General features: G+C 32.0%; 1 protein-coding gene across 2 annotated transcripts in view; it reads left to right on the forward strand.

Moving 5' to 3' along the window:
• Window positions 1-16,541, forward strand: part of LOC127721451 (uncharacterized) — a 42,375-nt gene that overhangs the window by 12,660 nt on the left and 13,174 nt on the right. For both annotated transcript variants that reach the window (XM_052228193.1, XM_052228194.1), the window contains 7 exons: window positions 1,211-1,323; window positions 8,619-8,753; window positions 9,664-9,781; window positions 11,558-11,724; window positions 12,276-12,359; window positions 13,354-13,464; window positions 15,705-15,834. In XM_052228193.1, the coding sequence (XP_052084153.1) occupies window positions 1,211-1,323; window positions 8,619-8,753; window positions 9,664-9,781; window positions 11,558-11,724; window positions 12,276-12,359; window positions 13,354-13,464; window positions 15,705-15,834 (858 nt within the window). The remainder of the gene's footprint in view (window positions 1-1,210; window positions 1,324-8,618; window positions 8,754-9,663; window positions 9,782-11,557; window positions 11,725-12,275; window positions 12,360-13,353; window positions 13,465-15,704; window positions 15,835-16,541) is intronic.

Raw genomic sequence — 16,541 nt, forward strand, 5'->3', positions numbered from 1 at the left:
ATTTTTAAAATTGGAGTTATCTTCCTTTGTCCATGATTATAGTTGAATCAACTACAATCAATGCTTTATACAATGCAATGTTTAATTTTGACTTCCACTGATAAAACACAGATGAAGTTGAATTTGGGTAGTGTCACTTTAACCATTATTGAGTTATGCCCCTTTATAAATCGAAATATTGCAAAAATTTTAGTTTCCATTCTGTAACTTAAGTTTGCCCCAACCAAACATTATGAAACCTATACACAATATTCATTACCACAAAACTAAGATCAAGTACAAATTTTCTGTTTCCGTTTTCTAACTTTAGTTTGCCTCAGCCAAATGTTATGAAACTTATACACAATGCTTATTACTACATAATACAGTTTAAGTACAAAATTTGGCAAGAACACTTTTACCATTCTTGAGTTATGTCCTTTTATAAACATAAAATTTGCTGAATTTTTAGTTTCAGTTCTCTAACTTTAGTTTGTCTCAACCAAATGTTATAAAACTTATACACAAACATTCTAGAGTTATGCGTGTTTACAAATAGAAAAATTGCTGAATTTTTAGTTTCTGTTCTCTAAAGTTAGCCTCAACCAAATGTTATGAGACTTACACACAATGCTTATTACCACAAAACTCAGATCAAGTTCAAATTTGGGTAGCGTCACTTTTACCGTTCTTCAGTTATGTCCCTTTATAACTATATGCTATGCAAGCGGGGGCATCATCTGTGCCCACATGTGGACACTATCCACATTTATTCTTTAAAAATTTAGCCATCTTCAGTAGAGAAATATCGTATCACACTCAATGCAGTGGTAGAATATATATTTATTGTATCATACTTTAAATTGTATCTGTTTGCAAATAAATTATTGAGATTTTTAGATTTTGAATATTTGGTATTAAGAGGGGAGTTTAAGATATGCTACCAACCCTTTGGAAACCAAGCCTGTTTTTATATTTGATATCCTATAAAATGATTATATTAATGTCATTTAATTAAACAGGATAATAATGTATATTTTTGTAGCAACAATTGTAAACAACGAAATTTTTTTTTTTAAATATGCCAATGTTAAGTTTTTCTGTACACATTTATTTGTATAGTACGTTGATTGATAAAAGTTTGTATATTTTTATTTTATGCCCACAAGTTTTTGTACATCTTTATTTGTACAGTTAATTGCTTGATTAATATTTGTATATTGTTTTGCAGCATCCAATGTAGACCAGAACAATGTCATATTGAATGGTACACATAATTTCAACCATGTTTATGAGTTTGTGAAGTTTGAACCTGGACCAATAAAGGACCCATCAGTTTTCCAGGTTAGATCTTTGTTTTTTTAGTAGAAGAGAGGCCAAAGGTACCAAAGAGACATTAAAACTCATAGGCTCAGGCACACATTGTGGTTGGATTATACCAGTTTGACATAAGCAGGAATCTCTACTTTTACCTATATAACCCATATGTTGTAAACTCAAAATAGATATAGGGTCCACATACGTCCATATAGATATTTCTTCTGGTGTGAGTGGACTACCATACTTCTCCTCTCAGGAAAGTATTTTTTTTTATTTTCAAAATACATGTCCGTGATTAGCCTGTAAATTTTTCAAATTTTACTAGTCATTTTAGTTATTTTTTCTTTGTACAAATTCAAAATATATTTGTAAATCACATTTGAAGTGAAACCGTAAGGTTTTTTCTTCCCTTTCTGGTGTTTATAATTTATATGGATTGAAATTAATTCAATTCCTTATTATTCATGGGAAGACTAATGTCCATGGACTTCATGGAAAGACCAATGTCCATGTATTCATGGGAAGACCAATGTCCATGGATTTCATGGGAAGACCAATGTCCATGGATTTCATGGGAAGACCAATGTCCATGGATTCATGGGAAGACCAAAGTCCATGGATTTCATGGGAAGACCAATGTCCATGGATTTCATGGGAAGACCAATGTCCATGGATTTCATGGGAAGACCAATGTCCATGGATTTCATGGGAAGACCAATGTCCATGGATTCATAGGAAGACCAATGTCCATGGATTCATGGGAAGACCAATGTCCATGGATTCATGGGAAGACCAATGTCCATGGATTCATGGGAAGACCAATGTCCATGGATTTCATGGGAAGACCAATGTCCATGGATTTCATGGGAAGACCAATGTCCATGGATTCATGGGAAGACCAATGTCCATGTATTCATAGGAAGACCAATGTCCATGGATTCATGGGAAGACCAATGTCCATGGATTCATGGGAAGACCAATGTCCATGGATTCATGGGAAGACCAATGTCCATGGATTTCATGGGAAGACCAATGTCCATGGATTCATGGGAAGACAAATGTCCATGGATTTGATGGGTAAAGGTAAACCACATATTTAAATGTTCAATGAAGTACAAATTTGCTACAAGCCTGTATACAGAGTTTGCCAAAACTATGAAATCAATATCTAAGAAAAAGGTGACAAATGTATAGAAATATGGCCTCTGTTCCTTTGCTTTTTATACGACCGCAAAAAAATTATGTGGTCGTATATTGGTATGACGTTGGCGTCGTCGTCGTCGTCGTCGTCCGGTGTCGTCGTCGTCGTCCGGCGTCGTCGTCCGAATACATATTGGTTTTCGCACTCTAACTTTCGTTTAAGTGAATGGATCTTTTTGAAATTTGACCATAAGGTTAAATACCACAAAAGGAAGGTTGGGATTGATTTTGGGGGTTATGGTACCAACAGTTAAGGAATTAGGGGCCAAAAATGAGCATTTTCTAGTTTCCAGACAATAACTGTGGAACGGTGTATGGATCTCTCTGAAATTATACTACAAGTTTCCATACCACAAAGGGATGGTTAGGATTTGCTTTGGGGGGTTATGGCTCAAACCGTTTAGGAATTAGGGGCAAAAAAGGGGGAAAAACAAGGTTGTCCTGGTTAATGGACAAATACTTTAGTACAAAACATAATTTAAAGCAGTGTAAGGGAGATAAATCAAATACATCATTGAAATTATCTCCCTTACACTGCTTTTAAATTATGTATAAAGTAATGGTTAATGAACAATAAAGATAATCTAAAACAGTGTAAGGGAGGTAATCCAAATACAACGTTTTGGTTACTTCCCTTACACTGCTTTTAAATTATGTTTAAAGAAATGCATATTTATAAAGGAAGACCAGTAAAAATATCTGCAAATGTTTTCATCTTTTTTTTTTACAAAAAAATCCATATGAAAGATTTGACACTATATTTTTATTAATTCTATTATAAAATAGATTAAGTTAGCACTGTGGTAAATTTAAATAGGTAATTATGGTTGCCAACTCCATTGGAAATTTGAATTGAGATTATGACCATATCTTGAGGGAAAGAATTTTTTTGGGGGAAAAAGGGGGGGGGGATAAAAAGAAATTGTGGGGGGCCAATTTTTTCTCATTTCAGATTTCAGAAATTAAAAAGAATTATTCTTCAAATATTATTTTTTTTTCAAATTTCAAATATTGAAAAATTTCAAGAAGTAATCTTTAATTGCACAGTATGGCGCATTAGATTTGTAAAATCTTTGATCACATTTATTTATTTGTTATGCCGAATCTAACAGTGTATTTAGATTTTTAATTTTGGGTCCAGTTTTCAAATTGGTCTACATTAATGTCCAAAGGGTCCAAAATTAAACTTTGTTTGATTTTAGCAAAAATTGAATATATGAGGTTCTTTGATATGCTGAATCTAAACATGTATTTAGATTTTGATTTTTGGCCCAGTTTTCAAGTTGGTCCAAATTGGGGTCCAAAATTAAACTTTGTTTGATTTCAACAAAAATTGAATATATGGGGTTCTTTGATATGCTGAATCTAACCATGTATTTAGATTTTTTATTTGTGGACCCCGTTATCTAATTGGTTCATATTGAGGTCAAAAGGGTCCAAAATTAAACTTTGTTTGATTTCATCTAAAATTGAATTATTGGGGTTCTTTGATATTCCAAATCTAACCGTGTATTTAGGTTTTTAATTTTGGGTCCTGTTTTTTAAATTGGTCTACATTGAGGTCCAAAGGGTCCAAAATTAAACTTAGTTTGATTTTAACAAAAATTGAATTCTTGGGGTTCTTTGATTTGCTGAATCTAAACATGTGTTTAGATTTTTGATTATGGGCCCAGTTTTCAAGTTGGTCCAAGATAGGGTCCAGTATTTAAACTTTGTTTGATTTCAACAAAAATTGAATATATGGGGTTCTTTGATATGCTGAATCTAAACATGTATTTAGATTTGTGATTATGGGCCCAGTTTTCAAGTTGGTCCAAATTGGGGTCCAAAATTAAACTTTGTTTGATTTCAACAAAAATTGAATATATGAGGTTCTTTGATATGCTGAATCTAACCATGTATTTAGATTTTTTATTTGTAGGCCCCGCTATCAAATTGGTTCATATTGAGGTCAAAAGGGTCCAAAATTAAACTTTGTTTGATTTCATCGAAAATTGAATTATTGGGGTTCTTTGATATGCCAAATCTAACCGTGTTTTTAGATTTTTAATTTGGGTCCCGTTTTTTAAATTGGTCTTCATTGAGGTCCAAAGGGTCCAAAATTAAACTTTGTTTGATTTTAGCAAAAATTGAATATATGAGGTTCTTTGATATGCTGAATCTAAACATGTATTTAGATTTTGATTTTTGGCCCAGTTTTCAAGTTGGTCCAAATTGGGGTCCAAAATTAAACTTTGTTTGATTTCAACAAAAATTGAATATATGGGGTTCTTTGATATGCTGAATCTAACCATGTATTTAGATTTTTTATTTGTGGACCCCGTTATCTAATTGGTTCATATTGAGGTCAAAAGGGTCCAAAATTAAACTTTGTTTGATTTCATCTAAAATTGAATTATTGGGGTTCTTTGATATTCCAAATCTAACCGTGTATTTAGGTTTTTGTCGAGCCTTCGACTTTAGTCGAAAAAGCGAGACATAGCGATCCTACATTCCGTCGGCGTCGTCGTCGTCGGCGGCGTCCACAAATATTCACTCTGTGGTTAAAGTTTTTGAAATTTTAATAACTTTCTTAAACTATCCTGGATTTCTACCAAACTTGGACAGAAGCTTGTTTATGATCATAAGATAGTATCTAGAAGGAAATTTTGTAAAAATAAAATTCCATTTTTTCCGTATTTTACTTATAAATGGACTTAGTTTTTCTGCCGGGAAATATTACATTCACTCTGTGGTTAAAGTTTTTAAAATTTTAATAACTTTCTTAAACTATCCTGGGTTTCTACCAAACTTGGACAGAAGCTTGTTTATGATCATAAGATAGTATCCTGAAGTAAATTTTGTAAAAAAAAAAATCCATTTTTTCCTTATTTTACTTTTAAATGGACTTAGATTTTCTGCGAGGAAACAACACATTCACTCTGTGGTTAAAGTTTTTAAAATTTTAATAACTTTCTTATACTATTTTGGATTTGTACCAAACTTGAACAGAAGCTTGTTTATGATCAAAAGCTAGTATCTAGAAGGAAATTTTGTAAAAAAATAAATCCATTTTTTCCGTATTTTACTTTTAAATGGACTTAGATTTTCTGCCAGGAAACAACACATTCACTCTGTGGTTAAAGTTTTTAAAACTTTTAATAACTTTCTTATACTATTTTGGATTTGTACCAAACTTGGACAGAAGCTTGTTTATGATCAAATGCTAGTATCTAGAAGGAAATTTTTGTTTTCTTCCAGTTAACATTACATTCAGTCTGCAGTTAAAGTTTTTAAACATTTATTAGATTCATAAGTTATCCTGGATTTTTACCAAACTTGGACAGAAGCTTCTTACAATCAAAAGATAGTATCAAGAGGAATATTTTTATTGATTTACTTCCTCATTTTTGTTGAGCCTGCGATTAACAGAAAAAGTAGGCGAGACACTGGGTTCCGCGGAACCCTTACGAATTTTTAATTTTGGGTCCTGTTTTTTAAATTGGTCTACATTGAGGTCCAAAGGGTCCAAAATTAAACTTAGTTTGATTTTAACAAAAATTGAATTCTTGGGGTTCTTTGATTTGCTGAATCTAAACATGTGTTTAGATTTTTGATTATGGGCCCAGTTTTCAAGTTGGTCCAAGATAGGGTCCAGTATTTAAACTTTGTTTGATTTCAACAAAAATTGAATATATGGGGTTCTTTGATATGCTGAATCTAAACATGTATTTAGATTTGTGATTATGGGCCCAGTTTTCAAGTTGGTCCAAATTGGGGTCCAAAATTAAACTTTGTTTGATTTCAACAAAAATTGAATATACATGTATGAGGTTCTTTGATATGCTGAATCTAACCATGTATTTAGATTTTTTATTTGTAGGCCCCGCTATCAAATTGGTTCATATTGAGGTCAAAAGGGTCCAAAATTAAACTTTGTTTGATTTCATCGAAAATTGAATTATTGGGGTTCTTTGATATGCCAAATCTAACCGTGTTTTTAGATTTTTAATTTGGGTCCCGTTTTTTAAATTGGTCTTCATTGAGGTCCAAAGGGTCCAAAATTAAACTTAGTTTGATTTTAACAAAAATTGAATTCTTGGGGTTCTTTGATATGCTGAATCTAAACATGTGTTTAGATTTTTGATTATGGGCCCAGTTTTCAAGTTGGTCCAAGTTGGGGTCCAAAATTAAACTTTTTTTGATTTCAACAAAAATTGAATATATGGGGTTCTTTGATATGCTGAATCTAACCATGAATTTAGAATTTTTATTTGTGGGCCCCGCTATCAAATTGGTTCATATTGAGGTCAAAAGGGTCCAAAATTAAACTTTGTTTGATTTCATCAAAAATTGAATTATTGGGGTTCTTTGATATTCCAAATCTAACCGTGTATTTAGATTTTTAATTTTAAGTCCCGTTTTTTAAATTGGTCTACATTAAGGTCCAAAGGGTCCAAAATTAAAGTTAGTTTGATTTTAGCAAAAATTGAATTCTTGGGGTTCTTTGATATGCTGAATCTAAACATGTGTTTAGATTTTTGATTATGGGCCCAGTTTTCAAGTTTGTCCAAGTTGGGGTCCAAAATTAAACTTTGTTTGATTTTAACAAAAATTGAATATATGGGGTTCTTTGATATGCTGAATCTAACCATGTATTTTGATTTTGGACATTGGACCATAATAGGTAAATTAAAAAAATTCAAGTTCTTAGACCACATTCTTTCTGTGTCAGAAACCTATGCTGTGTCAAATATTTAATAACAATCAAAATTCAGAGCTGTATCAAGCTTGAATGTTGTGTCCATACTTGCCCCAACTGTTCAGGGTTCGACCTCTGCGGTCGTATCAAGCTGCGCCCCAGCGAAGCATTTTATTGTGTGTTTTTTTGCTGTGCATGTACTGATTTTGTGTCATGGATGGATACCCCATATCCTTTGTTTTTCTATTAAATGAAATCTGTTCCTATTACAGGCTAATATATTTATAAATATGAAGCAGATATACAATTTTTCGTATTATACTTTCAAAAATAATGCTCTTATCAATACATACACATTAGATTTAATCAAACAATTGAAGTTTAAAAAATACACCTTTTCAGGGTTGCTTATTATGTTACTGGCTTTACTCCTTTGCAATGTGGGACTGCTGTCTATTTGATGTTTATATCACATGATAGGTTGAACATATACTTCATGTTAACAATGCTTAACATGTGCACCTTTTAAATTTCAGTTGACCATAAACAATTCAATATGCAAGACATTCCATTATGAATATAAAAAAATACCTTTTTCTTCATATTTGCATGTAAGGATTTTGTCACTGTTTTCTTAAGTTCTATTGAGCAGAATGACTTCAAACTTGGTCATCAGTTTTGCAGTGATGAGTTATAACACCTGGGTTGCATTCAATATCGTAGCAGCTAGTATGTCTTAGATATCTATCTATGTTGAATGATATACTATGTAGCTAGTCTATCCAATTGACGTCATTAATATTAACCTATCCGACACCATTTTGGATTCTCTAGATAGCATGAATTTTTTAGGCTTTCTAGATCTATTTAGCGACTAGGCTATCTACACGTTCAGTAGTCGAAATGTATGCACCCCTGAGAACTATAGCGATCTGTCAGACACCTTCTTCCTGTTCTTGGATTCATTGTATTATGAGTGGGTGCATGCAACTTCTTCTAATTAATTTTAGCTCTTATTTTCAAGTTTAGAAACAACGCTTAGAATTATCCTCAGTTTATATTGCATAAGTATAAAGCTGTTATACATTGGAGGGAGGGGGAGGCCTACGGCCATGTGGACTAATAAAAAAACACAAGGAAATGGTACAAATTTTTTGTTACTTTTTTATTGCCATCATGCTTTCTGGTAAATGAATAATGATAGCGGAAAACTTCTATTGACCTCTTTATATAGTTTTCTCTACTGTTAGCAGGATTTCTTCCTGTAAACTAGGTTTAAATTTTCAAGGATTGTTTTTACTTGTGAAATACTTCATAGTTAATTTCTGCTTTCTCTATTTATAAAACAGACTGTTTTATTGGGTATTCTATGAGAGATAATAATAAACAAAGCATGGCCACATACTTAAGAAATATTTTAATGTTTTAATTTTTACAGATCCCACCAAGCATTATTTGTACTGGTTCTCAGGACAAGAAACCAGTTCCTAAAATGGCTGATCAAGTTAGTTTTGGAATGGAGAAAATGAGCAGAACTCCTGATACTAAACTGGAGGATCCTATGTATATTCAGGTTTGTAATCATGTAACTTTGTTGATGAGCATTAAAAATAAAATTTTCAGATCTTACCAAAGCTATTTATTATTAAATTGTAAGATATGAAAATGTAGATTTTATAGATACATGTACCAACAACACAGAAAACCCTAAAAGCTATCTGGAGTTTCACATAGGGTTTTCAAAAAGACACAAGTTCCTATATGATATCAAGTTTCTTAGAATCCAGATATGTAGGGAATGAATTTGACACAGACTATCCAAGAACTGTCAACAACACCAAGGTATTCAAAGGACACAAAAAAGATATACATATTTTTGAAATAGATTAAAGTCAAAGCTAACCCAAATGTTTATAGTATATCACTCTAATCCTCCACAGGATCTAAAAAGGAGGAAAGCACTTAACTTTTAATAGTTGTCTTTGTTTTCATGCTTATTATATATCTATTTCAAATAAATAATTTGCGTATAATTGAAGAATTTTTTTTCTCTAATTCATACACGATTTATCCTTTTCCTGGTCTGTTGATTATTTTTATTTATCAACGTGTGGTTCATTTGATCTCAGTTCTTCATTGGTCAAAATTCGATTATGAAGTCAAATTTTCTTTGCTTTCCTCTGAATTTCCTATTGTGACGTTATGAAAAAAGGCGACCATGCCTGATGACGTCAGATAAAAAGAACACATCTTTTTGCAGATTTTTCGAAAAGAAGGATTGAGTTTGTCTGCATATCGTTTAAAAATCATTAGAGAAACAGATTCCACCACAGAATCTTGTGCAAAACAATATATATATCCACTCTGGACAGTTAAATATCGTATCTCACTCATACAGTGGTAGAATCTATATATGTGAAAACTGATATCTTTCATGTATAAGGACAACTGCATACTTTTAACATGCTTGAATATTGTTTTAGGTAGATTACGATTTTACATCTCAGATTGCCAGACTTGATTTATCAAAAGTTCCATCCAATGGTCTCAGAAAAGTATATGGAAATGACAGCATTAGTTTGATACAGGATTTTAATTTAGGTGAGAATAAACTTATACCTTTTTTGTGTCTAGTATCAACCTGTACAGAGAAGTTATGATAAGAGCTATGATTTTGCCCTGAAAAAAAAGAATTGAAATCCTTTAAAAATCTTGTTAATTTTGTATTATTTTGAAATTGAGTACTATGAAGCTAGACATTGTTTTGTACGTGTATAATTTCAATTGTTGATCTGACAGCAGACAAATATAATATTAGATAAGATTCTGCATACCGATACTAGTACGGTTTATAAGTTAAAATCTAACATGCAAGTTTAAATAATCACATAACATGTATGTTTCATTAGAATCTTAATTTTGATTGGCTGACAACAATTGCTAGTCACTCCAATGTCATATTTTATTTCCGTATAAAATACAACAGCTATGACTGCACTTACTATCTGCGATAATATCTTTAGCATGAACCGCAATGGGTCAACTATATTTGGTGTATGGAATAATTGTAAGGTGTACATGTCTGTGTGACAGTTTTAATATGACCTTGCAGGCCTCTACAATAACTTTTTTTCCAACTTGTCCAGTAGGACAAGTACATACCAAAACTTACTTGTCCGAATGAAATTGTAACTTGTCCAACAAAAGTCTTAATAATAACCTTTTTGCATTTTAAGTTGATTCAAGGAACAAAATGAATTAAAACAATAGAACAGAATTTGATTTATATCTTTTGAAATACCATTTAAAAATATGAGTCGAGAACAACTGAATCTGGTCATGTCACAGGACTTAGGTTCTAGTTTTCATCAATGCCAAAGTCTCATCAGACTCTACACATGAGGCACCGTCTGATAGGCCTGTCAATGTCCACTTATTGGATTTGTATCCTGGTCTTTTGAGTTGAAAAAAGTTTATTCAAATGCAATCAATAAAAAAAAGAAGATGAGGTATGATTGCCAATGAGACAACTCTCTGCAAGAGACCAAATGACACAGAAATTAAAAACTATAGGTCAACGTATTGCAAGTATTGTTTTTTTTTCTATATATGATCAAATATGATTTGTGAATTTTATGGTAAATAATTTCTTCATTTTTATTTAAAAAATATTTTTGTTAAAGAAATTACGGTATGGTATTTATTATGAAGCAACAGAATAAGGTAGGAAAACAGGTACTGATTTGTCTTGGTCCCAAAATGTCTCCTGTCTTCTGCGTTGCCAAACTGTCTATTAATCATGTCTATTATATATGTCTCCTACGGTGCCAAACTGTCTATTAAACTTGGAGCCGAATCGTTTCCGAGCTGGTGACGAACTGTCTTGTAAAGTTACCTTATCTACAAAGCGCATCGCTGATTCGGATCAGTAAGACTGGTTTCCGATAATAATATGCCTTTTACCTGTTAAAAAGTACCTAACACAAGAACCAGTTTTAAATTACCGATTGCAAGTAAACATGTCAAATTAATACTTGTTTTTATCTTCTTTTCTTGTTTTTTTGTTTATAATTACTGTGTTCATCAAAGTTGGATTAAATTAATTTTCTGCATAATAATTTAACTTGTCCCGTCGGACAAGCTTGATATAGCTTTTACTTGTCCGACCTTTTTTTCCTCTGGTACCGGACAATCGGACAAGCGTTATTGTCGAGCCTTGCCTTGACCTCATTAATTGTCCTGGATCTTTAAGATTGTTAACTTTATGTGATACTTGTAGTAAAACCTTTATCTTTAAGACTTTCAATATAAAATCAATGGTCAGTAAAACAGGTGAGACATTTCAGCGTGTGCACTCTTTGTTTTTTATATTTGCAGGAGTTCAGTATGTTATAGACAGTTTATATGGTAACTGTAGTGTTACAGAGTTAACAGCCAGCTTTAATGATCTCACCCCAAGACCAAGCTATCTGTTGCCACCAGAAATGAGACACCCAATAGCTCTGTTAGATGTGAATTATTCCAGCATGCTTTATCAGGGGAAGGTAACTTTTGCAGTATCTTTTTCCTATTATTAAAGACAATGGTTTCACATGCTAGTTTGAAGAAATCTGACTGAGACAGGACAAATTTTGAAGTTTTTCCATCAGAATTATCACTCTCATTCACATTTTTCAAAGATAAAACACTGATTGCAGTTGAACACACTAATTTATAATGACTTTGGGGGTTTCCCATTGCAATAAGATTATTGTAAAGATCATATCTGTATATGTATGACCAAAGTTTAATATTAAGTATAACAGTATACATTCGTTTCAGCAAAAAGACAGGAGAATGCTGTAAATTCAGAAATTATTGTGTGCATTTATTATTGTAATTTTTTGAAGAATGGACAAAAATGCGAGATTTATTATTGCGATTTCCTGAAAATCTGCATACAGATATATGTATAAGATATCAGAATGCAAGTTCTTATCATTGCGATATTCACCAAATCTCATTATTCACATTAATAAAAACCTCGCAATAATTTCTGAATTTACAGTATTCAGATTACTGATTTTTCACCATAAGATAATTTTATGTTTTTTAGAAATTATACCGAGATTTGAATGTGGAGTCCTGGGGCAAAGTAGATGATGTGACAAACTTCAAACATGAGATCTATTTTCTTCTGGTTTGTATTGTTATTTTTTTGGGCCACCCTTAACACATTCTTTTTTTTATGTTGTCTACCCATGCCTTGTAGGGTTGGGTAGGTAGGTAGGGATATAATTTTTGGCCATCAACATAAGTTACATGATTAAGACAAGAAAATGGTGTAAGAGCAGGAAAAAATCTTTAAACAAAAAATTGTTGAAGTTTGAAGAACCAGAAAATTTGGAAGGAAAAAAAATGTTATGTTTGAATATTCAATTTTATATTTTTGTTGAGCATTAAAATGAGTTATAATTCTTAATATTAAGTTAAATGATTTATTGTCTCACCTTGACACAGTCAAAAAGCAAGATTTTGGTGTACTGTTTCGGGCAGCTTTGAAACTTTTGCTTAGTTTACCTGTATTAGTTTGTGATTAGGTCAGTTTATGGGAAACCACTAGTGGTAGGTCAATGATATTTGGTATGCAGTAATATTTGCATTGGAACGTCTCATTTCAGTGGAGATCGTTTGGCCCTATATCTTCAGACATGGTTCAGTGACTTTAAATGTTTTGCATAATTTCAATGTTAAAGTATTGCTATTTTGATTTCAACATTTGTATTTTACTATCAAAATGTTAAAAAGGCGAGACATATCTCAGTGTTAACAGTTTATATTCATAACAATCTGAACACTGAGAATAGCAGAAAAAAAAGTGAAAAAATATGTTTATTGAACACATTCCCCCTGAGATAATTACGGACCATTATAAAAAAGCCCAAGACAAAAATATCTATAAAAGATAAAAGAATAAAAAAATTATAAATAACTGATAAAAGAAATATAGTTTTAAAGTATATAGAGGTAAAGAGTAAAGTTGAATACATTTTAAAGTCACAGTGAAGTCATGGCTAAAAAACTCACACCTCACTGAAAGTTAAAGACAACCAGTAGCCCTAATTTGAGTGGAATTGTTTGGTAGATGTCAATCTTGCTATACCTGCATACACGGTATGCTTGATTTATTTCAGGAAAAGAAGGATGGACCAAGATCAAGAGAGTCTAACCCTTTATTGGAACCTGTACCTGTAGGGGTTTATGTCTCTGTTAATGATGCCCACAGAAGACAGGATGGCTTAAAGGTTTACATTAACGATTATTTTATTTCTGCGAGAGTTTTCTCAAATTCAATTGCTTTAAATCCAGTTAAAAAAAACACAGATTTAACACCAATTCTATAGTAAAATCCATTGATACTATTGATTGAAGGTGTTTGCATTACACCACCTCAGCACAAAAAGGCTATATCGCGTCAAGACCATTGATAATAAAGAGACTAAATAGATTCCTACCTAAAATGGAACAGAAAGGATACTGTAAATTTAGAAATTATTGCGATGTTTTTATTATTGTGAAAAATGCAACAGGGTTATAATCGCAATAATTTAAACTCACATTTTGAAATTTTTAAATGAATTAAACAGGATTTTTCTTAATATCGCAAAAATTAAAATCGCATTTTAGTCTGAAATGACAAAATTGCAATAATAAATGCACACTATAATTTCTGAATTTACAGTAGTATGTATTAATACATTTTGCAAATTTCATTAACACACTTGATAAAACCAAGAGCAAAGGAAACAGTGCTTTTATTGCCGTTCTTCTTCTCAAAGTCACACTGCATTAAAGACAGGAAGCAATGCTGCCAGATTATCTGTCAGACCATTTCTTTCATGTGAATTATTAACCAACTTACTACAATATGTATAGAAATGCCCATGCTTTACAAATGGAAAATTTCGACAACTGGTCATTATGAACGGAGAAATTGCTACAGCCAGTCATTACGAAATCTCAGTCATGCATTACGAAATCACACCCGTGCATTACGAAATCACAGCCATGCATTATGAACAGATGAAACGGGACATCGATTAAATCAAAATGCCGTTTATTTCTTTAAATAAGTGACAACTTTTTTTTAATCTATGAAGGTTGAAAATCAACTAATATTCCATTATTTGAAAATAACAATTCAGTGACACATTGTTATATTGATTTATTTGTTTATGTTAATTAAAAAAAAATCAATGGTATTTTCATTCCTTATCTTCTATCATGTCCATGGGCACAGTAAGCCAATACAACATTATACATTTATAAGCCAATACAACATTATACATTTATAAGCCAATACAACATTATACATTTATAAGCCAATACAACATTATACATTTATAAGCCAATACAACATTATACATTTATAAGCCAATACAACATTATACATTTATAAGCCAATACAACATTATACATTTAGAGTTCACTACAAGGCCTTCAACATTGCGATTCAAACTCAACAGACAATGGTTAACAGTAAATGCAAAAAGAATAATTGATATATGGTCTTTTCAAGCTGTCAAAAATGAAACTCAAAGAACAAGTGCACACACATAAAAAACAATTCCATCTCAAAAATAATGCCATGTTTTATGAACAAACACATATTTAATTATAAAATTTGTAACCAGAAACATCAAAGTACATATGTTTTCTTTCATAATGGCCCTGATACATATATCCTTAATATTAATTATGGACTCTGACTGTTCTTGAATGAAGTTGGTTAATAAAAGTATCAATATATAGACTATTTCATATTGGCCCTGTAACATGCCCTTGGTATTAATAATGGCCTCGGACAGTTGTAATGGGCCTCGGCATTGCCTGGTGGCCATTACAACCATCCTTGGCCATTATTAATACCTCGGGCATGTTACAGGGCCAATATGAAAAAGTCCATACATTAATACTATGATAACAAATAGGATATATACACCAGATAGTGTATGATAGTGAGTGTTTTGATACTGGCATGATTCAAATGGCTTTTTTTTTACTTTTTGGTTAATGGTAGATTAGGTTTTAGGTTAGATTTAGGCTGGAGTGCAAGGGCTAATGTAAGTGTTAGGTTAGTTTTTGTGTTAGGGTTAATTTGGTATAGCCAGTAGCCCCTTTATTGGTTTGGACCCCCTTAAGTAAATGAAGGCAATTTAAATGATACAGTTTGTCTAAATTTTCAGTTAATAAAATTGATCAATATTATTATATAAAAGCTTAGGTTGCAATTATCTCAGGAAAATATGACCCTAGACTGCTGATCTATCTATCTATCTGTCTTTAAGTTTTTAAGATCTTCAACTGTTTATATTTTTAACTTTCCAAATTATGATTTTCCTGATGAAGAAAAAAAGTGATGTCCACATGATGACCAGACACTTTTTAAAATCTATTTAAATGTTGACATTGTAGTGAAAATTGAAAATTTCCGTGGATTGAGAAAAATAGTATTTTAGTCGATGTTGTACTGTTTTTTTTTCAGTTAAAAGTGGAAAGTTTTACCAACATATATAACTACCAACCAAACCGGATAGATCCATCAAGATTTGACATTAGAGAGTGTTACAATAGTGATTCATCATTTAAACAGTTGCATGTAGCAATAAAATCAGGTATGTTTGAAGATGTCACAGTGTAGTCAACATATGAGCAGCATTGGATAGAAATCAACCTTATACAAATGGATATCAATACATCTGTTGACTTTTTTTCGGTTTGAAAAAATCTTTATGTAAAGTCTGCAATGGTTTTAAATATGAGTTAATAAAAGAACCCTACAAAACAGACCAAAATCTACCTTTTATTAGCTCACCTGGCCCGTTGTCGTTGTCCGTCGTCGTTAGCTTTTTTCAAAAATCTTCTCCTCTGAAACCACTGGGCCAAATTTAATCAAACTTGGCCACAATCATCAATAGGGTATCTAGTCTGATGACCCCTCCAACCAACCAAGATGGCCACCATGGCTAAAAATAGAACATAGGGGTAAAATGTAGATTTTGGCTTGTATCTCCGAAACCAAAGCCTTTAGAGTAAATCTGACAAAGGGTAAAACTGATTATCAGGTCAAGATCTATCTGCCCTGAATTATCAGACAAATCTGACAACCTGTTGTTGGGTTGCTGCCCCTGAATTGGTGATTTTAAGGAAATTTTGCAGTTTTTGGTTATTATCTTGAATATTATTATAGATAGAGATAAACTGTAAACAGCAATAATGTTCAGCAAAGTAAGATCTACAAATAAGTTGTTGTGACCAAAATTGTCAGTCGACTCCTTTTGGAGTTATTGCCCTTTATAATCAATTTTTACCATTTTTTCGT

This window comes from Mytilus californianus, unplaced genomic scaffold, assembly GCF_021869535.1.
Source record: "Mytilus californianus isolate M0D057914Y unplaced genomic scaffold, xbMytCali1.0.p SCAF_12, whole genome shotgun sequence".
Classification (NCBI taxonomy): Eukaryota; Metazoa; Mollusca; class Bivalvia; order Mytilida; family Mytilidae; genus Mytilus; species Mytilus californianus.